This window comes from Theobroma umbraticum, unplaced genomic scaffold (assembly GCF_002168275.2).
Source record: "Theobroma umbraticum cultivar Fairchild unplaced genomic scaffold, ASM216827v3 scaffold_204.0, whole genome shotgun sequence".
Taxonomy (NCBI): Eukaryota; Viridiplantae; Streptophyta; class Magnoliopsida; order Malvales; family Malvaceae; genus Theobroma; species Theobroma umbraticum.
The window spans coordinates 5,575,410-5,596,729 of record NW_018397267.1 but is presented as its reverse complement, the minus strand read 5'-3'; the positions used below and the strand labels follow the sequence as shown (position 1 = coordinate 5,596,729).

Sequence of the window (21,320 nt, the reverse complement as noted above, 5' to 3'; positions counted from 1 at the left end):
CAACCATCCAAGATTGGGTAAATGATTTTATTAAAGTCGTTTCTTACCCTACACGGAGATATCTTCTATTAAAACCTAATGGTAATAATAAGGTTTTATTTATTATGGCCATTCAAATGTGCCCATAACTTTAGAGGACAATGCCCTGTGAACAGCGACTAATGTACCAAACTTATTTCTTTTTATCCAAATGTTTGATACACAGTTAAGGATATACTCTAATAAAAACGTATTCATTTTTATTTTTATTTTCATGATACGTAGATTAAAAGAAAAAATGTAAAAAAAAAAGAAGCCCAACGGTCCATATTCGGTCAGAAGTAAGAGGACTACAAAAGGAAAATGGTCCCTTCCATTGGAGATGAGATGACTCGATGATTGTATTTACGCTGTTTGCAAATGCCAAAACATGCGACTTCCTTTTCCTTCAAGAGTTTCTTCATGATCCTTCCTCTCTGATACTACAAACTCAAACTTTCTCTACAAAATCCAGCAGAATTCTTAAACCCCCTTTTTTTCCCGCATTGCCAACCGCCACCTTCCATTAAATGTGCAAATGTACAATTTAGCCCTTTTCAATTCAATTTTAGGGTTTAGCCACATAGCAAAGAGTGTTACAGGTGGCACACGAGACATCATCATTTTAATATATATATATATATTCTCAATTGATCAAATTCTACATTGCACATGATTGAAGTTCACATATCCTTAACTTGGCATTTAGCCATCAATCTCCTCAACTGTCCTAACCCTCCACCCCCCACCAGGGGGGGTACACAGATAGATCCCAGGAAAATAAAATAAATGGAAAATAATATTGATGGCAATACTATTTTTGCACCACAAATTGATCCAAAACTATCAATATTAAAACAACCAATCAGAAGAAGTACAGGTTAGTTAACAAAAGCTAGAAATCCAAAGTCATGATGTGAATGAAGCATACAAGGTTATAAAATTTATCTCCCACCATGAGTGAACATTCCCTGGAACATGGGGTGATCAAGACCTATAGGATCTTTCTTGGACCGCTAGGCTTTGTTTTGAGAAAATTGATCCAAGCAGTCTCTCAAAAGTTTATTCTTTTCGAGCAGAGCTCCCAAGAATGCTGTCAGCAAACTAACTGGTTAATATTCCCGTCCCTTGTACTGCATTTCCTGCAAAAGACGGTTTCAGTTCTATCAAGATTCCAAAGATGTGGAATTCTTCTAGATAAATTAGACACCAAAAACAAAGGCTTTCATATTTATTTTACTTTTTTTTCTTCAAATAAAAAGAAGAAACTGATCTAAATGTTATTCATGGTATTCACCCTCCCCAGGAAAGAGACAAAGTGTTGCACTCAGTTGACAAAAAGTTTCACCAAAATTCTTATCAAGATAATTCTCCAGGAACCATCATTCAGAACCACACAAGTAATAAATGGGAGTGTTTCTATTATGCTAACTTAAAGAGTGTCATATCATCAAGCTAAAGATATATGAAACACTACATAAACTCAGAATTTTCAGAACCACTTACAGGTTGATAGTACACCAGTTGCCGTTGCCCAAGAAGCATCTGCTGCCCATACTGCAAGTTTGAAGAATATAAATAATAAATAAGTATATCAAGATGTGTCAGTCAAGATAATAATAAATTAATGGTAAGGTTGCACCTGAGGTCCATTTGGATGGAAATATGCTGGCGGTGATTGTATTGGTGCCAGCTGTGGATTGAATATAACAGGCTGGTGCCCAGGAAAGGAAGGTCCAATCTGCAAAAACCATGCAATCATCAACAACAATACACAGATAGACTAACTGCATTACATTTTGAATAGAAAAAGATAAAAAAATCTATAACGAATTTAAGCTCCACGTGTAAGAATGAAAGTGAATCTTAATAGCTAAGAACATATACCAAAGTTTCCCTTCTCTTTTGTTAAAATACATGCTGCTGAATTTAACTTCATCCCGTAAAACATTACTGAATACAAAGATTATTAATGTAAAATGAAGTCACAGGTTTTAGTGAGTATCTTATTGACCTGAGATAAAGGTAGGTTAAACCCAGGTAATGTTTTTTCCATACTCAGTCAAATCAACCTAACTTAATCCCACCTAAACCATCAACCCACGCAGATGTTATAACAGGAAACATGGAAAAACAAATCTGCTATGTTTCTATATTATTTACTGTTTCCTTGCAAGTGTTCTCATGATGGTGTAAGAAGTGCTACTAAAGAATCAATGCAACTGTATAAAAGCTCTCCTTATAACTCAGAGGTCCAGCATTAACTGATGCATAAGTAACCAAAGGAAAACATTAGGAAACGAGATTTTATTAATTTCAGTAAGCTAGCTACATCAAGAGCTTTTAGATTGATAAATTTGAAGAAAAAGAAAGTCCTAACACAATAGTTGCAGGTCAGTTGTATTTCTTCCTTGCAAAATCAGTGTTCACAAAAAATGCAATCACTTTTAAGTAACTTACCCCAAAACTAACAGGCATGTGCATATGTGGTACAGGAGACATTTGCGTTGGATAGTAGAAGGAACCATCAGACACTGGGGATGGAGGCCTCACAGGCGATTGTGATGGTGTGAAACTCTTTGCATTAGGGTTGAGTTTGAATTCCTGATCATCATTAAGGATGTTAGATGAGTGAAAAGACAACCAAAGGAAATCAACAAATCAAGTTAAAGTACACAAAAGAACGGTTAAGAGTCTTCATAGTTTATAACTTCATTTGTGCTGGAATCGGCTTATCATGCACCTGAAAGGGAAAATAAAAGAAAGAAAGATCATACACCTTTGCATGGGGATTCAGTGTTGATTTCTCAGAGGTTAATGAACCCATTGACGAACTTGGTGACAGGCCAGGGCCACTAGATGCTGAGACAGCACCAACATAATCTGAATTTGATGATGTAGAACTACCAGGTCGTCCACGGGAGTTTACAGATTGTATTTCACCAGCTAGTTTGCTAGAAGCTGGACCCTCTGAGAGTTCACCAGAAGAACTTGGTTTTTCACTAAACTTTGACAAAGAATTAGACGGAGCATGAGTACCAGGATTCGCAGATGTCCCCCCTTTATCAGACTCATCAATCTTGTCATTCAATAATGACTGAGAATCTGAATTACAAATTGCTCAATGGTCAGCATATTGAAACAACTAGCAGCAGCGGCAATACTAAGTGCAGTTAATAGGGTACAAAATAATAAAAAGACAATTGCAGTTCCAATTTTATAGGCTATTAAGCAGGCATCCAGATAGTAATGCATACTCACCAATAGAATTTGACAAATGCAGGTCCTCAGATGGCTGCATTTAAACAGGAATTCAAACAGAAAACATGCACATTAGAAGCAAATAGACTAGAAGCAGTAGAACGAGGAGCTGCAATGGAGTTATGAATCAGTTATGCAAGTTAAAGCAACAAAACAAGGAGCTCCACATTCATTGCACAAGATTTGCTTATCTATGGAAGTTAAACTTACAGACAGCTTTTCAGCAAACTCTTTAGCATCACAGCTTCCTCCATGTTCACCAAGCAAATTGTCTTGGATCCTACATTACAAGTGTTTAAATTAAGAAATATAAAGAGCTAACACCTATAATACGTCCGAAGAAACGATTTCTTATAGTAATTACTTCTAATATTTCCTTACACTGACAGAAACAGGTAATCAAAATATATCAGCAAATATACATAATGTTGGCATGTCAAAAAGGAAAAAGATAAAAGACCTGCTTTCACTGCCAGAGACAGAGAAACTTTTAGAAGGAAGTTCAGAGGCCAGCTGTCTGGCCTGATCATTAATGCCTGAGTGGTTCAAATCTGTGCCAATGGCTGCTTGAGAAGATGGCGCCTCATCCTACAAACCAAAAAAATAGGAGTATATTATAAAGGGAAAGGATCACAAAAAGGAGTAAATTCAGACACAAACAAACATTGATGGTACAATTATCTTTTGTAGTGCAGTAAATAAAAAAAATCTTTAGCCACAAGATCTATGGTACGGAATCAATAAAACGTGCACAAAAGCAGAAGAAATTCACATAATTAACTACACAGTCAGAAGCGTCAATTAAATATATATAATCTGTGATTCCATCCCCAAAAATGTAGTCCAAAGTGGCACATGCATGGCACTTATACTTTTTTACTTCCAACAACCAACCTAAAGACCTTACACTCTCTACTCCGAGTCAGATTATCAGCTCCCTCTGCATTCAAATTCCATTAGCATTTTGGGAACATCCTGAAAACTCAATCTCCCCAATGTTGTCAACAAGCAAATTAAGATGTACTTTATCTAAGTTATAGTTGAAAGAATACAGAATAGAAAAATATAATGCATGTGAACCTTCTCAAGTACACTTTCTCCTTTACAGCAGTTCCATCTAATGTCACTTATGATCAATTTCAGTAAACATTACAAATAGTAACTGAAAACCCCCCCTCCCATAACCCATTATACCACCTCCCAAACCAATTCATCATCAGATGAAAATCTGTCTAGATCAAAAATTGAGTATAGAACCACTAAGAAAATATGTATCTCACCATAATATCCAATAGCCAATTTGCTTCATCAAGAAAATCAAAACTAATGATGATTCCAGTCTTGTAATTTTATTTCCCCTCTTTTGGTGTACTGGCAGTGCACAAACCCTTTTCTTAACAGCCCTTCTCAACCCATACTTTTCCTTCTAAGGAAAAGAATACATTTTCCCATTGAAAATGGAACCTAATCCCAAACTGTTGATGGAACAGAATAACCATTCATTCTGACGCCTCTCAATATAACTACTCTCAACATGATAATATTCACAATCACAAAAGGAAATATAATTCTGCACAAATAGTCACCTAGGCCAAAAAAGCCAACTCATTAAGTAAGCCCTTATACTTAGTTAAAATATATTTTTCATAACATTCAAAGCCTCCAAAATTAATATAAAAGTCATTAAGTAAGATTTTATTTAGAAATGTGCCTTGCATTAGAATTCAATAATCTCCTAGAGACAATATAAGTCAAGGCCAAATTGTTATCTTGTGTATAATCTCAATCATAGGTAGAAATGGTTGCCTAATTTACCTTTAGAAGAAAAAGAAATAAGTACACCAACCTAAAAATTGTTATAAAATTAGATACAACTAATCACAATATATATTTGCAATCAACAAATAAAGAACTAGAACATCTCAGATTCCGCAGGTCAATAACTACCATTAAGAAAGAGCTTGATGACACTCGAGCTCCATCAGTGCTTTGCAAACTGGTCAAATCAGTAGGCCTTCTACTAACAGAACCAGAAGAATCTCCGAAGGTCTCACTGTTGTGGGAATCCAACATTATGTCCTCATCTTCCTCATAACCACTATCATCAACCCCTCTACCCCTGTAGACTGAGGAGAACCTCATCTCCTCATCAATATCAAAATTATCATGAAGATGAAATCCTCTCTCCTGGTAAAAATTCAATATGCAAAGTGTGAGAAATTTTACAAGACAAATTAACCAATAAAAGAACTTAAGAGATAAACGATAAAATTATGAAAATGTTACCTCTGCTAAATGAAGGTCCTGGGTCTCCTCACCCTCAATCTCTCTTGCTATTCTCATTGCTTCCTTCTCCAACTCTCTCATTTGAGGACCTCTCTCAAGTTTTGTTGTGTAAAGTTCCTCATTGAAAGTACTTTTTACACCAAATAGCTTTTGATTGGTTTCAAACTGATCCCAGTTCCTAAGAATGCAAGTATATAATATTACAGAAACTAAGTGGAAAAAACAGAAAGAAAATGAAAAACACATAATGATCATCAAAAGTGGAAAGATGTACTACAAGATTTCAACAAATGCTGTCAGTATCTTTCTTTATAGCTCAAAAACCCTTCTATCACTGGCAACAAAATCACACTCCACCTGATTATTGCAGCAATTGGCCCATCAATGACACAAAAGAATTTTATAATTTCTTGACATGCCAGATTAACATAACAAACTAAAATCTCAAACAGCACCTCCATATTATACTAGCCACGCAGAAACAAAAATCTATTTAGAAATCATCTTTTGTTGATATCATTGATTCCTCAATATTAAAGCCATTCAAACAAGATTCCCTGAGTAATATCACATCACAAAATTCCTAACAACAATCCTTTTTCCAGGCAATTTCTTAATGGAAAATAACAAGGAAAAATAGTTAAAAACAAAGTAATCAAGTCTAATACACAGAAAGAGTGATTGCAGTAGAAATAATAAGAACAATTTAGATGCATGTGGGGTGAAGTAATTATGTTGTATGAACAATAAAAGTATGCAAGATATATTTTTGAAAGAAGAGAACTTTATAGTAACCTATTCCATGGGCCGTCAAAAATATTTTCTAGTTCAGGACACTGTGGACCATCTTTGTCGGGAACCCAAGGCTCCAACTCCCTCTCCACCTCAACATGACGGGATTGTGATATCGCAGAATCTATCAAAATTTCTAGATGTTTTTCAGGTTGGAGCTCACTCGCAAATCCATCCCTGGTTACAGCCACATCCTGTAATCATTTTTTGAAAACCAAATTAAAATTGAGAAAAAAAAGTGATAAATTGGATGCATTTTGTTTTAACCAAGTTTTAAATATTTAAAGTACCATTCACAATTATCTAACCGAAACACACTCTTTACAGCCTATGAAACCCTACATAAACCACTTGAAATTTCATTTCTAACTAGCAACTGAACTAGAGATGGAACTGTAAAGACAGGAACATCAGCAAAACCTTCGCTATAACTTGCACAAGTTCTTTGGCTGGTATAATTAAAATCTTTGAGGGTGCCTTGCTAACAAACTCTGCAATAGCCTTCTGTCCTCGCAAAGTACCATCTTTTACCAAACGAGCCATTTTCAAGATGATTCCTGAAGATGCACGGGATTGGATGTTGAGAAGTTGAATCATTTTATTTCAAAGTTCTACCTATTTGCACAAGAATTCTAATAGAACCAAAACCGATTTATAAAACTAATTACAGAAGCGTAATCACTTTAAATAAAAGACCATACCAAAATCTTTTTCTGCGTCAGTGGCATGAAATATTCCAGTGTATATTGATCCACTTTTCACATGGACTTCCACCGGATGCCCAATAAGACATGTTGTCAGATAAACTAACCGATCACGGGAAGAACTCTCATAACCACCAGTCTTCCCGCCAGCCAGTGCACCTATACCAAGTAGTATTAGATGAAGACTATGACACAGTAATAAAGAAATTCACTTCAGAGAATGTTCACCTGTAGTTTGTATTCTTCCTTGATTGGATTTTCCAGACTGCACCTTACTCTCCAACCTAGCCCCAACCTCTCTATCACCTCTTCGACGGCCAAATCCATTAGCAGAAGATTTTGGCAACACAACTTGTTGCGTATTCATCTCGGAAGGGAAAAAAAAAACTAAAGAATAAGTTTTTAAAGTATAAATTCAATGCTTCCAAAATCCAATTCTACAACATTGCCACTTAATTTTTTTAGTTTAAAAATACTTAAGCGGCTTTAGAAACCAGCACACAATTAATTCTAAAATTACACCAATAACAGAGGGTATCTCCTCTGCCTTGTTGTTTTTCCATGAAACCCACGCACGCATTTGTTCCTGCATTCCATAAACAAATGAAAAAGCAATGTGCCTATTCTGGGCAGCCAGACCAATGCTAAAAATTCTTGCCTCTCATTTCATCTCATTGACTTTATAACTTTTATCCTCCAGATCGGCACTGCCCCAAGCTTTAAGAATACACCAAATATACCCTATCCTGGTATCATTAATTCAAAACTTTTTCACCTTGATTTGTTATATATATGGAAATCTCATCAATTATTCAAAAAACATAAGAGACCCCAGAATCCTGTCTTCTTAATTCTTAAAGATGTCACCAACAATATGTATACTCATCTCAACCTACAAGTTAACCTCAATCACTGGCGGCACCAAAGGTCCCATGTCAAGAAGGATAAATAGTAGCTAAAGAAGAAATTCCTTATCTTCTAGCCTAAAAAAAAGGTTTTAGCTTGCTTAAAGGAATTTCATAAGACATAATTAGCAATCAAAAGAAATTAAGATCAGGATAATGCAAAACAAACTGCATGAAGCAAGAAATAGTAGAAGTATACAAACATATTGGCTGAGAATATAGCACAGAACAATACAAGCAGAAGTTCCAAAAAACAGCCCGGCTTAGTCAGCTTGTGAAGGATATCAGCCCATACTTCTAAACAATAGTTGGGCTAATGTTCAAAATGATCAAGTGCGTGCCCAAAACTTTTGTAGCTCCAAATTTCAAATCTTTGGCCAGACAGAGAGATGCATTTTTCCTAATCAATTTATGATTGAGATACCAAAATTAGGCAACAGACCCTAAATGGAGAAACTAGTTGCCGCTCTTTAGTTAGAAGTTGACAGATTGCATTTTCATCAGCAAATTTAATACAACAATAGCTCCCCAAAAAGGGTACATGTGCAACATCAAGTTGAATCTAACCACAGAAAAAGTCGGAATTTAATGTCTAAATAAATTATTATAACTGCTATAGCTATACCGGCGTCAACATATACACAAATACATTACAACACAAAATAAGTCCCATCAAAGACTTTTGGTAATTATAAACAAAAACTGGTCATTTAAGATAACCTCAAAACACACAACTACTTATCAGCCCATGGAAAAGGAAACAAGAAAGCTACCTTGTATCCGTGGCACCAACCAAATGCTTCTTAAGAGTCGTGATAAATATACCTGCATCGAAGAGGGAGTGAGACTTCATTCATCAAATTAGCTAAGAACAACCTCAAACTGAAAGAAGCAAGCTAGAAACGGAAATGTCTAAACGCACGTGAATGAAAATATTTTAACCAAGCAATCAAATCAAAGCACATCCAAATAAGACATAAACGTCAATTACAGAGTTAAAATCAATGAAAATTAACACATAGAAAACTAACTTAAAATTCAAAAAAACCTTTCATATCTAAAACCCTAAATTAGAAACTATAACAGCGGCCAAGTAACCCTAAAAATATAACTCTTAAATGCATTCGCGTTCAAATTTTTTGAAGAGCAAGAGAAAACCGATAATAAAATGAAATTGGAGAGTAATAAAAAAAAGAGGGAGCGCGATCCTTACCTTAATAAGCTCAATTAATCGATAATATCTGTAGAAAAGCGATGATTATCGGAGTTGGGAGGATCGGACTCAGTGAGTTAGGGTTAACGAGTTTGGGTTTTAAACAAGGGTTTCGAAAAGGGGAGGAGAGGGATCGAAGCTCGAAAGGAAGAGAGGGAAAAGGGAGGGTTCCCGATTGTGATCGAGAGAGAGAAAGGAGAGTTTCAGAAGTGTTTTTTTCTTTTCTTTTTTCGTGAATTCTCCTCTCTTTTTTTTAAATTTGAAGAGAAACTGGGTGAGAAATAAAAGGGCAATAAGGGAGAAAATTGTGAATTGAAAGATTTTATGACAGGAAAGTGCTATGATTCACTCCTCCCGGCTGCATGTTAACGACGTAGGTCCTATACGCCTATTGGCTGTTGTCAGTTTCTTAATTTTTCTTTATTTAATCCTAAAATATTGATTATTGAGAGTAGAAAAATAATCAAAATATGAAGAAATTCAATGGCTCATATAAATATACACAATCGCTATTTTAATTAACTGCATCCAAACCAAACTTAAAATAATTGTTGTAATAACCTTTTACTCAAAATAGACAATCGAGCTCATATGTTTCTTTTTCTTCTTTTTTTAATTTGAATTTCAATTTGGGAGGAAAAATATTCTATATTTTAATTACCGTTTAAAAACAAAATTGCTTAAAATTATTTGTAATATAAATATAGTTAAAATACTTACAAAGTTTTTATACTCATGTATGTTATTCAATTTAATTAATATATTCAAAATCCAAACAATTTAATTTTTTAATTTTAAAAATTACTTCAATTTAGTTCTTCTTTTTAATAACATCTAATTTTACTGTTAAAAGAATGACGTTAACGTTAACATCAACGCTAATGTGGTATATTTTGATGACATGATATTGACACGATGACATGATAATGTTACGTAACACTAATATAATGGTGTGATAATACCAATATTAGCATTACGTGGCAGGTTAAAAAAAAATTTTAAACAAAATTCTACATCACATCGTAAGAATAAAATTAAACAAAAGTAAACAATATAGATACTAAATTGAACACAATTAAGATGTTGAGAGATTAAATTGAAAAAAAAATATTTAAAAAGTATAAATATTTAAGTAAATGATGAGTATATTTATTAATAAGCTAAATATTTACGTGTAAAAGATTTATAATGTTAAAAAATATATATAAATATTTTCTTACTTGATTATTTGATTTTAAAATATATACATTAATTTATCTTTTTAACAAAAATTAAGTATGAATTCTCTTTTTATAAAAAAATTCATACCTAAAATTAAATTTAGATGAATAACTTATATTATGCTAAAATAAAATAATATAAAAGATTAATAATTTTGTATTTATAATAGTATAAAATTTTAAAATTTATTTTACTTAATTTTTAACTTGAGTTAAACTTAAATTAGTAAAATAGATTGATTTATATATTTTTTAAAATAAAAAAAAAAGATACGGAGTTAACGATGATTATAAAAAAATTATTTGTTCTGACTTGCTTAATTTGGGTATGATAAATCTCTTATTACAATCATAAAATCTAAGCTATTCTATCTTTTCAATTTTTTACTTATTTTTTATATTTTTATTTTATTTAATATTTTAGGTTATAATTTTTTATTTTGAAATTTCCTAGATAAAAGAGTACATTTATGGTTCATATAATTAAATATAATTGTAAATATTTGTATAATTTTATTTTGTATTTAAAATTTTTTTGTAGATCCAAATTAGTAATTTAAATTTAAATTTAGCATAATTTGATTGTGGTATTTAAACTTAAATAGAATCATTTTATAAGAAATTTTGAGTAAATTTAAATAAAAAGTAAATTAGGTAAGGGGTGAATAATTTCAAAAGAGTAGGTATTTGTAAATTTTGAAAGTTGTAACTAAATTAACATATTTTGCTAATTTGAGTTAAACTTAAGTTAAAAATTAAGTCAAATAAATTTTAAATTTTCTACTATTATAAATAAAAAAAATTATTTAATTTTTTTATATTAGTTTATTCTAATATAATGTAAGTTATTCATTTAAATTTTACTTTAGGTATAAAAATTTTTTCAAAATATTTTTATAGACGGTGAATTTAAACTTAATTTTTATTAAAAAGTATAAATTAATTTACATATTCTAAAATCAAATAATTAAATAAGAAAATATTTACATATATTTTTTAACACCATAAATCTTTTACATTTAAAATATTTAACTTATTAGTAAATATATCTATCATCTATTTAAAAGATTTATATTTTTCAAATAATTTTTTCAATTTAGTTCCTCAACATCTCAATTTTATTCAATTTAGTTCATATATCATATATATTTATTCAATTTAATCCTTATACCGTGAAACAAAAAATTTGTTTATAAATTTTTTGATCTAGCACATAACATTGACATGTTAGCATGTTTATGCCACATCACTATATTAGTGCCCATGTGGCATTGCCACATCATCATGTCATGCTAAGTAGCATGCCACGCCATCAAAATATGCCACAACAATGTTAATGTCAGCATTGACATTATCTTTTTAATTATAAAATTGAATGACGTTAAAAAAAATTAAATTAAAGTAATTTTAAAATTAAAAAATTAAATTTTTTAATTTTGAGTATAAGAATTAAATTAAATAAAATACATAAATACAGAAAATTAATGAGTATTTTAACTTATAAAAATTCAAAGAATCGAATCAAATCAATTCTTTACCTTACTTGAAATAATATCAGTATAGAATTATCAATATTTAAATTCAAAATCTCTTATAAAACTCATCTAATTACTAATTGAAGCCACCCCTCCTTCAAATTGAGATAAAGAAATCATTTCTTTCAAATTGAAGTGAATGGATTTATTCTGCTCGACAGTCTCGCACTTTCCTCCGCATCTTCTTCTTTGGTCAAAAGGCAGTTTGTACTAATCTTTGTTTGGGATACGCACAATTAAGAGAACCTACTAAACGTAGGAAAAAGCTAGTTGACGAATAATCCACAGGTCTCAATGGGGATGAGTGACACTTTTTTTCAAACGAGTTCACGGTGTGTGCAAGGAGCTTTGCCAAACGACAAAAGCGCATTGGTGACTTAGATTCCATATGCCAAAAATGGTGCATCAACTCTTTATTCTCCTTACCCTGATGGAAAAGATATGATGACACATTTTGGATGTTTCAGCTTTAGGGTCAATAGATTCCGAGCAGTAGATGTTGTGACTTTGTAACTGTGATGAAGAACTGCATGCAGGATGGACTATGAAGCCAGCATGTTGTATTCATTTCGGAGGTTCTCAACTCTCCACAGCAGTAGGGTTCAATTGCTTGGAAAGTGGAGACAATATTAGAGGCTTTCTTCTATCAAGATTTCTCATGCTGCTCTTAAGACAGGGAACACCTTCAAGGAGATTGGTATTGCCTTATCCCTTGCAACTACCAGTCTACCAGAGATTAGGCTCTCTTCTTCGGAATTTTGTTATCCTGCCACATGAGACTGGGAGTTTGAAGGGCCCAATTTGAATCTTGATAACATCATATTTGGTTGTGAAACCAATGGCAAATCCACTTCAAAGAGCCTACAAGTACCATGAGCTACGATTTACAATCATCATACATCATCAGAAGTTCAACTGCTAACAAAAGGTTCCATTTTAAAAGAAATGAATATTCCTTTGTGAATTTAAACCAGTTTTAAAAAACTTGAAAAAATTTAAAATTATATTAGAGTTTAAATGATATGAGGGGAACAAATAGCTGTAGCACTTTCCTCAGAAAATGAGATATACAAACCAATAACCAGACTTAAAACGAGACTACCAACCAATCACTCCCCAAATACATACAAGGAAAATGATAATTCACTTTATAGTCATTTGGTCGGGGAACACAATTAAAAAAAGCAGCCATTTCACCACACCACCTGGAGAATTTTCTGGAGTCACAATCTCCTGCACATGTGCAAAATGAAAAAGAAATCAGGTAAAAAACTTTCAGCCAGCTCCTCATAGACAGAATAGATATGTATGATCACCCAGCATTGCATAGTCAACTTCGAAGTTGGTTTTTCAAACGAAAATTAGAAGACCTCATTAAATTAGCAAGATCTATTAGCACCATTGAATTTGAATATATACATATAAAGGAGAAATTTGTGTCAATTCAGAGCTCAGATAGAATGCTGCAATGAAAATGGTAAGAACAAAACACCAGACACAGAATATCGTGGTTGTAAATTTAAATGGAAAGATATAGGCAAGCAAAGAATAGATGTGGAGGTAAAATTATGGGCCAGACAGTTGAAACTTAGAACAACAGTGGAAGTGGAAAAAAAGGACAGGGGAGAATATGTACCAGTGAAAGTTATAATTGCAAGTCTATCTTCTCAGACCAGTTAAAGACATTAGAATAAACTTGATCCCCTCCCAATTCTTCACCCGAAGCCCCAGCTGCGATCCTTATAACATCCTCAATTAATGCAAAATTTCCCATTATATCAACATGAGCACCACTAAGGGTGCCACGCCCCTCCAATAGGTTGGCCGGAGGAGAGTGGCTGTATTCTCTAATATATGTTCGAATTCCAGAAGGATTGAACCTGGTTTTACCCCGCCAACCTTTAGCACACATAAAACCTGCACTTAAAACTGGTACGGTCTCATCTCCATCCACAGAATACACACCATCCTTCAGGCAGGTCTCTTCATCATCAGCAGATGTATCAATCTGAAAAGGAATATAACACTCAGCAGCAGGAGATAACTTGTAAATGTATGCTCTTTCAGTTGGTAGGCCAACTCCATATAAAGAAAAGATTTCCATCTCAGGTGCATTTGGCAACCTGCAAAATCAGAGTGACAGTGAATACTTATTATGAACAAACATTTACAAACCCAAAAAGCATAAACCTACAAACTGCAATAGGCATTGACTAAGTCAAATAACTGAAGAGCAAAAATCATAGCCAGTGCAAAGGTTGATTACATCACAGCCATATACCCCAAATTGAAAGGAAAACTAAGAAAATTGAGTTCTAGTAAACAATCGATAATGTCAAATGAGGCACCCTACCATAATGCTTTAAGCTTTCTATCAGCTTCTGATCTTGGCCATAGATTCAGTTTACAGATAAACAAGCAGAAGGAGCTATAAAACAGCAAAAATTGACTAAAAAGGGAAAAAGAATATCAAATACCGTGCAGCAAGAACAAAATGAAATAATGAAGCTATAGAATTCTCACTTTGTTTCCAATGGATTTGACCAATACTTGTAGTGCTTATACTTGGGGTCATCCAAATTGTCAGCAATTCCATAGGAGAAATGAGCAGTACCACGTGCCATCATTTTTGGAGCAACAAAATGAAGCAGGTCGACAATTGATTCAGCAGTGAAAGTTTTATACTCAGCAACAGCATTGATACCTCCAAATCCCATGTCATGGTACTCAGTCCACACATCTCGACAAGTGGTGTTTGCGGCACTACGACCCTTAACAGCATCCTGAACATTGCAAAGCTAAAAAATTAAGGCAATGACTTTAAATAAAACAAAGCAGACATACAGCACAACATGGTGCCCAATTGTTCTCTATGCCAAAGAAATGTTTCGAGAATTATTTGATATAAGTTAGCAGTTAAACATTTCTATCTGATTTCAAAGCCATAATTTTAGTTAATTCCTTTAAGCGTGCGAATTGTTTCAAGCAATAATTGATCTTGATGTTAACCATCCATCACCAGTAACTTCACTTTTATTTGAAAGCAAGTGTCCACGGCTACTATAATTCAGGGCAACTAGTGCTTATTCTCCACATATTATTCATCAATAAAACTTTGCTAACCAAAATACACTCCGAGGCCTTAGTCTTGTCTTTTCCTTTTCCTTTTTCGTTATCTTAAGATCTTGTTCTGGGTAACAAGCTAACAGGGAACCCTCCTAGATTACAAGAGAAAATAAATTACCCTGAAGTCTATCCTCTCAATGTCAGATGAAGGTGCCTCAGCAACATCTTTTCCAAAGGATATAATCTTTCCATACTTTGCACTTCTTGTTTGAGAAACTGCACTTTCAAAACCAGCTTCTTCTGCAATCTGCGTCTCATTCTTCGTTTCTCTTTTTTTGGCACAAGAATAGCCTTCCTCTGGTGACCAGTCTAAACCACCCCATATTGTGTCCCCACCTCTTGGTATCATCGACATGGTTGAATCCCAACTGCGGCTCATCCTCATCACATGTTGCAATGTTTGAAGCTGAAATATATCATTATCCAAAATACCAGGTGCAATAGCCCTGCATTTTGGGTTCATTTTTAGTGCTATTGTAAGAAAGATAAAATTTTCATTATGTACTTCAGAGATAATTAAGATCATTAACTAGTAAGTAACTTGTGTATTTGACCAATTTCTTAGCTCAAGAATTCCAGGACAAGTGTAGGAAGTTCTTTGACAAGAAAAACTGGAAAACTTCTTCCTAATATGAAAGAAACTAGAATAAATCACTAGAATTTCCATGCAAAGGGTGGAGGACAGAAAACAAAAGTTTGTACCATGAAATGTTGCATGCAGCTGTTCTTTTCACATAATGTGCCATACAACATTCTGTCATTTATTTTAGACCAAGAATAGTGGTAAAAGCCAGCTGAAAATACTACAATTTCCACTCTACTCGACTAGAACTGCAATCAATCCAACATCTTGCATAATAATCAGTCAAAGAAAGCAAAGTCTGACTTCAAAAGTGGTCGTTATCAATAATGAAAACAGAAAGTAAAAATAAGGGGTAAATAAGGAAGAAGAACAAAAAAGCCATAAAGCATTAAGGACAGTTGCAAAACAAAAAATGCCCAAAGAAACAAGGAAGAATGCTCCAGATCACGTGTAGGACTAGGAGGCTTGTCAACAGACAATGAGGCAAATAAAAAAAAAAAAGGGACTAATGATATGACAGTGACAAGTACATGAGATCTATTTTTGTTTTTAGCATATTTAACATTCAACAGCAAACAAGATTTCTAAGGTAACCCAGAGTGTATTAGAAATGTGGTTTAGAGGCATGCTGGTCCACTAGTGGTGTCACAAGGAACCAAATTAATACTTGATGAAACCTTTCACATTCTCTCCACACTGTCCAAACTCCAAAGTTAAGTTCTGAAAAGATACGATGAGATCCTCGACAAAACATCATAAGATACCTGTTGAGTTGCTAAAAGTAGTTCACTGCTGAGAAGGTATACTTGTTAGGTACCTGACAACTGCAATATCCTTTGCTTCAGCAGAGAAAAGCCCAGCAATTGCTTTTGGAACACCCAGAAATGGTCCACCAATGCTGACCACAGCTTTAATATGCTTAGAACACCAATATGGTCCACCTCCACCACCCATTGGAGCAGGCGCCTCAACCCACTTCATGAAATGTAGGAAATACAGAACACCCATGGAATGTGGAATGACAACAGCCTTTTTCCCTCCATTTGTAGCCACCATCAGTTCTATATTACTCTTAATACGGCTTAGTGTTTGGTCACGTACCTGATTAATTGAAAGATGTCAAAATCCAAACAAAATCAGAATTATCAAAAAAGGTTCATAATCAATTAATTCCACTGCCTAGGTGACCGCTATCAAGAAATTCAAGTTTAGGAAACTTTACTTCAGTGTTTTGAAATGAGAGTCTCCAATCATAGGCAGCCATATACATGGTTTTCTCCTCATACCCAATACGTGCCAAGTTAGCAATCAGAACTGCCCACACAAAATAGCCTGGAGCAAAGTAGTCTGCCGCCACAAGTCCAGAGACAGGCCTCACTCTTATACCACAAGGATCCAATCCAGTTTCATTATCTAATGACATGTGCTCCACCCAGCATAGAGGTCTGCATATTATCCAATAAAACCATGGAGAATACCAATTATCCAAGCACTGCTAAGAGTCCATAACTTAAACACATAACTACTGCTAACACAAAAATCAAAATGCTATTTAATGGAATATCACGGTGACAGATTTTGCATGGATTAATTGAGTATGCCCCTTCCACTAATGTTGCTTTCCGTATGTAAAATACATGGAAGAAAAAGATATTAAATTCAATGCTCGCACTGTCCAGCCATATCATTTATGTGATAAACCCAGTGCACTAATCTCTTGAAGGTTGTGGCCAAAAAGGAAAATCTAACAGGGTCATTTTTGTTCTCTGTTGTTTTGATGCATTACACAACCTCATGTTTCCATTTAGAACAGCAAAAAGGTACATAATTAAAGAGTAAAGACATCTATCCAACAGGTCTTGTTTGCTAATTCCAGAAGAGCACGAAAGCCCATATGTGAAGAAACAAGTAAACAATAAACTGATGGCCCTCATGATCGTATAAGCATATGTGATAGCCAGTAGGCCCAACATCACATTCAATCAGGCTGAAAAAAAGGGTAAATTGAGAAAATCCAACTGACGACCAAATGGGAAAACCAGATGAGAAAGATAGCTTCCACAAATAAAACTAATCACCCTGCAACTTAGCCACTTTAAGTAACAAACCAACTTACGTTTCCAACTTTCCATTCAACAACTATACCCCTATATCCTCATAAATGACAACAACCTATCAATCTTTAACTTTCCATAAAACTATTGCACTTACAAATTTCACACTCACAAGTAAATAAGCACAAGCAATCAATAAGAACCCATAAAAGACACAGAATTCCCAAATCGGGATCAACTAAGCCTCGTAACTATAATCAGAAACAACAGTACAACACCAAAAACCGAAAAATTAACTCTCCATTCGTAGACTTAACCAAAAATTCACTAACTAGACCTTTTATCACATACACGAAAGGCAACATTGAATCATCAACACTTGTTGAACAAAATTAACAAGCAATCCTTAAAACAACATTAAATGACCAGTAACCTTTATCCAAAACCATAAACATACCCCTAATTTCTAGCTCGATGATAAGTACAATTATCCCCAAGCTGAAAGAGTTGAGTTCAAATCTCCTTTCCCCAAATTATACCTTGATTTAGATAAAAAAAAAAGCATTAAACTAGCAAAAAATATCAAGCAGCCAAAAATTCAATACCTTTTGTAGACTTCACCAAAAGTGCCACCCCAGAACCGCTTCCTAAACAACCCTTCAGCACACTTCCGCCCTTCCCACAACTCAAGCCCACCAGTCACAATCCCTGGCACAAACACCACTGGATGCTTAGCCTTTAACCCTTCTTTCTTCAGCTTCACACCAGGCGGGTCCGGTAAGGGCCCCGTTATAGCCTCCGTTACGTACTGCGGAAATGAAGCCGGCATTGCATTGTAAAGAAACAACAGAAGCCACCACGTTACGCATATGCAACCAATGAACCAACAGCACGAGTCCAAACACGACCACTTGGGTGGTTTCTTTTCGTGTTTCTTCTTGATCTTGGATGGGATTTTTTTCTTGTCTTTATCACTGCCATCATCATCCCCGTGTTGTTCTTCTTCCTTCTCCTTTTGGGGTTTTGAATCTGATGCTTCTGAGGTTTTGTCGGATTCATTGATGGGCTTTCTTCTTCTAATTGCAGACATGTTTTTTGAATCAAAATTTGTCGGTTTTAAGTGCGCTTAACTGTTTTGAAATAGTCTAAAACTTCTTTCTTTCTGGAAAAAATCGCTCCAAGCATTAAATTGAATCCTTCTTTTTATGGGCTTTAGAGAGAACAAGCAAAAGAGAATATAGTTTTAGGCATCTAACGTCCAAAGCCAAAAATACTTATCCATTTAAAAGGAAAACAATGAAACTACAATCTTCATTTTTAGAAACAGATGGTAGCCCAAAAGCTTAACGGAAAAAGCCAAGAAAATATTAGTATTAAAGAACAGCAGAAGTAAATTCCATTTCTTTTCTTTTGCAGAAGGGAAACACCGCTCACTGTTCTGCTTTTGGGTTTTTAGTAGAGGGGAAGCAAGCGATGGAATTGCAAACAGTAGGGAGCAGTGGGCAAAACCAGGCAGTCAGAGTAGGAGAGTGAAGTGGGCCCCATTCAATAAAGAGCCGAATTACTGCCTGAAACGTTGCCCATTCTTAATGGATCCCAGCTCTTATCCTGATGCCGCGGTCGAGAATGCACTGTCCTGACTCTGGTGTCTTGAGTTTAACCCCAAACAAGCTCCGTACAATTCCATCCCTTGGAGATTGGTGAACGCTATAGTAAGTTTAATTTTACTGTAAAATCAATCAATAAAATTTAAAAAAATAATAAAAATTTATATAACAGGTTAATAGGTGTTTATTCATTTTAGGATAATAATATAGATATTTTTTAAATTTATTTAATTTATTTTAAAAGTTTTTTATTTTTATTTTTATTTAATTTTTCTTTTAAATTATAATATATTATTTTTTAATATTAAAATTATATTTAATTAATTAATTTAATAAAAATAATTATTATCACTTATTAACTCCCACACATTTACGTTAAAATTTTAAATTTATTTATTTTATTTTTATAATATTTTACGTTAATTTTTACAATTTTATGTCAAACTTTTTTAATAGTAATTTTTAACTATAATTATTTTTATTTTTATTATTTTTTATTTAAAAATAAAAAGTTATATATCGTTACATATTTTTAGTCTGGTAATATAATTATAAATATTTATTTTTTATTAAAATTAAATTTTTTTACTTAATTAACTTATTATATTAACTCACACACATTTACGTTAAAATTTAAAATTTAATTATTCCAACTTTATAAGTTTTTACTTCAATTCTTATAATTTTGCGTTAAAACTTTTTTATATCAATTTTGAACTATAATCATTTTTATTCTTATTTTTTATTTAAAATCAAAATTTATATATTGTTAAATACTTTTAACTTGATTAAATAAATTTAAATATTTATTTATATTAAAATTTTTACTTAATTGACTTATAATGTTAATATTTAAAATTTGTTTATTCCACCTTCATAAATTTTTACGTTAAGGTTTTTTTATATCAATTTTGAATTATAATTATTTTATTTTTATTATTTTTTATTTAAAAATTAATAATTTTATATTATTAAACACTTTTAGTCTAAAAATATATATTTAAATATTTATTTTTTATTAAAATTAGTTTTTTTATTTAATTGACTGATTACGTTAACTCTCACACATTTACGTTAAAATTTAAAATTCAGTTATTTCATCTTTATAAATTTTTATATTAATTCTTACAGTTTTATATCAATACTTTTTTATGTCAATTTTGAATTATAATTATTTTAATCTTTATTTTTTTATTTAAAAATTAAAATTTTTTATCATTAAACATTTTTTACCCAAGAGTATAAATTTAAATATTTATTTTTATTAAAATTAGATTTTTTTTCTTGATTGACTTGTCACATTAACTCTCATACATTTACATTAAGATTTTAAATTTAATTCTTTTACCTTTATGAGTTTTTATGTCAATTCTTATTGTTTTATGTTAATGATTTTTAAGCATAACATTTAAAACCTTTACGTTTAGGCTTTTTAATGATAATTTTAAATTATATTTTTTTTGTTATTATATTTTTTAATTTTGACTTTCTGATTTATTATAGTAATAATCCTATTTATAATATGAAAATATTAGCCATTGAATAAAAACGATGCAAATAAATGGTTTCTATTATTAAGGTATAAAAAAAAGAATCCATCAAAAGAAAATTTTTTTAATTACTGCATTTTGTATAAGTTTTAAATCAATAATTGTAATTTAATTTTATAGATTAAATGACTTTTATTAATTAAGCTTATAATAAAGTCGAAAATAAAGACCTTGCCGCAGATTTTGCCCTCGGAGATTGATTGCGTTTGAAGGTGAACTTTCGGTTTGGGTCAATGGTAGTTTGAGTCCAAACTAAAAGAGTGCTTGGACCTTTGAGTGCAGCCACTCTAATGAATCTGAACTCTCTATTTAGGCCTAGCGGCCCAACTTACTTCCTGTCTGGTAAAGTTCACTTTGATCTCTTGCCCCACAAATAAAGAGAAAAAGTTAATTTTGATTAAGGATGAGTAAAATTGAACTAAATTAATGAATTGAATGCAATTTAGATAAAACGATTTGATCTAAT

At 32.8% G+C, this 21,320-nt stretch overlaps 2 protein-coding genes across 3 annotated transcripts; both read right to left on the bottom strand.

Annotated features, from left to right (window-relative positions):
* Nucleotides 1-799: 799 nt before the first annotated feature.
* Nucleotides 800-9,467, bottom strand: LOC110423945 (polyadenylate-binding protein-interacting protein 3). 2 transcript variants are annotated; one of them, XM_021438387.2, is made up of 16 exons: nucleotides 9,180-9,467; nucleotides 8,740-8,791; nucleotides 7,290-7,448; nucleotides 7,059-7,220; nucleotides 6,778-6,914; nucleotides 6,361-6,551; nucleotides 5,566-5,743; nucleotides 5,227-5,466; nucleotides 3,740-3,867; nucleotides 3,490-3,559; nucleotides 3,280-3,313; nucleotides 2,798-3,123; nucleotides 2,479-2,622; nucleotides 1,661-1,759; nucleotides 1,525-1,575; nucleotides 800-1,160 (listed from the first exon to the last, which is right to left on the bottom strand). In XM_021438387.2, the coding sequence occupies exons 3-16, from the start codon at nucleotides 7,426-7,428 to the stop codon at nucleotides 1,131-1,133; spliced, it is 1,929 nt and encodes a 642-aa protein (XP_021294062.2). In that variant the 5' UTR covers nucleotides 7,429-7,448; nucleotides 8,740-8,791; nucleotides 9,180-9,467; the 3' UTR covers nucleotides 800-1,130. The 2 variants fall into 2 exon arrangements, with proteins under 2 accessions (XP_021294062.2, XP_021294063.1); XM_021438388.1 differs by having other exon boundaries at nucleotides 7,290-7,428.
* Nucleotides 9,468-12,908: 3,441 nt separating this feature from the next.
* LOC110424185 (phospholipid:diacylglycerol acyltransferase 1-like) lies at nucleotides 12,909-19,274 on the bottom strand. Its single transcript, XM_021438705.2, has 7 exons — nucleotides 18,303-19,274; nucleotides 16,866-17,088; nucleotides 16,461-16,744; nucleotides 15,179-15,506; nucleotides 14,458-14,717; nucleotides 13,571-14,057; nucleotides 12,909-13,167 (listed from the first exon to the last, which is right to left on the bottom strand). Exons 1-6 carry the CDS (start codon nucleotides 18,785-18,787, stop codon nucleotides 13,580-13,582), a joined length of 2,058 nt encoding a protein of 685 aa, XP_021294380.1. The 5' UTR covers nucleotides 18,788-19,274; the 3' UTR covers nucleotides 12,909-13,167; nucleotides 13,571-13,579.
* Nucleotides 19,275-21,320: the final 2,046 nt, after the last annotated feature.

What these genes read in the sequence shown, in the direction of transcription:
- LOC110423945 (XM_021438387.2), bottom strand. Translation starts at nt 7,428, where the DNA reads ATGAATACGCAACAAGTTGTGTTGCCAAAATCTTCTGCTAATGGATTT. An exon ending in AGGAAGAATACAAACTACAG is followed by an intron (nt 7,221 to 7,289) that starts GTGAACATTCTC and finishes TACTTGGTATAG; the next exon opens with GTGCACTGGCTGGCGGGAAG. An exon ending in GCATTTGTCAAATTCTATTG is followed by an intron (nt 3,124 to 3,279) that starts GTGAGTATGCAT and finishes TTTGTAATTCAG; the next exon opens with ATTCTCAGTCATTATTGAAT.
- LOC110424185 (XM_021438705.2), bottom strand. Translation starts at nt 18,787, where the DNA reads ATGTCTGCAATTAGAAGAAGAAAGCCCATCAATGAATCCGACAAAACC. An exon ending in TTTGGTGAAGTCTACAAAAG is followed by an intron (nt 17,089 to 18,302) that starts GTATTGAATTTT and finishes GATAATATGCAG; the next exon opens with ACCTCTATGCTGGGTGGAGC. An exon ending in TCTCATTTCAAAACACTGAA is followed by an intron (nt 16,745 to 16,865) that starts GTAAAGTTTCCT and finishes TCAATTAATCAG; the next exon opens with GTACGTGACCAAACACTAAG.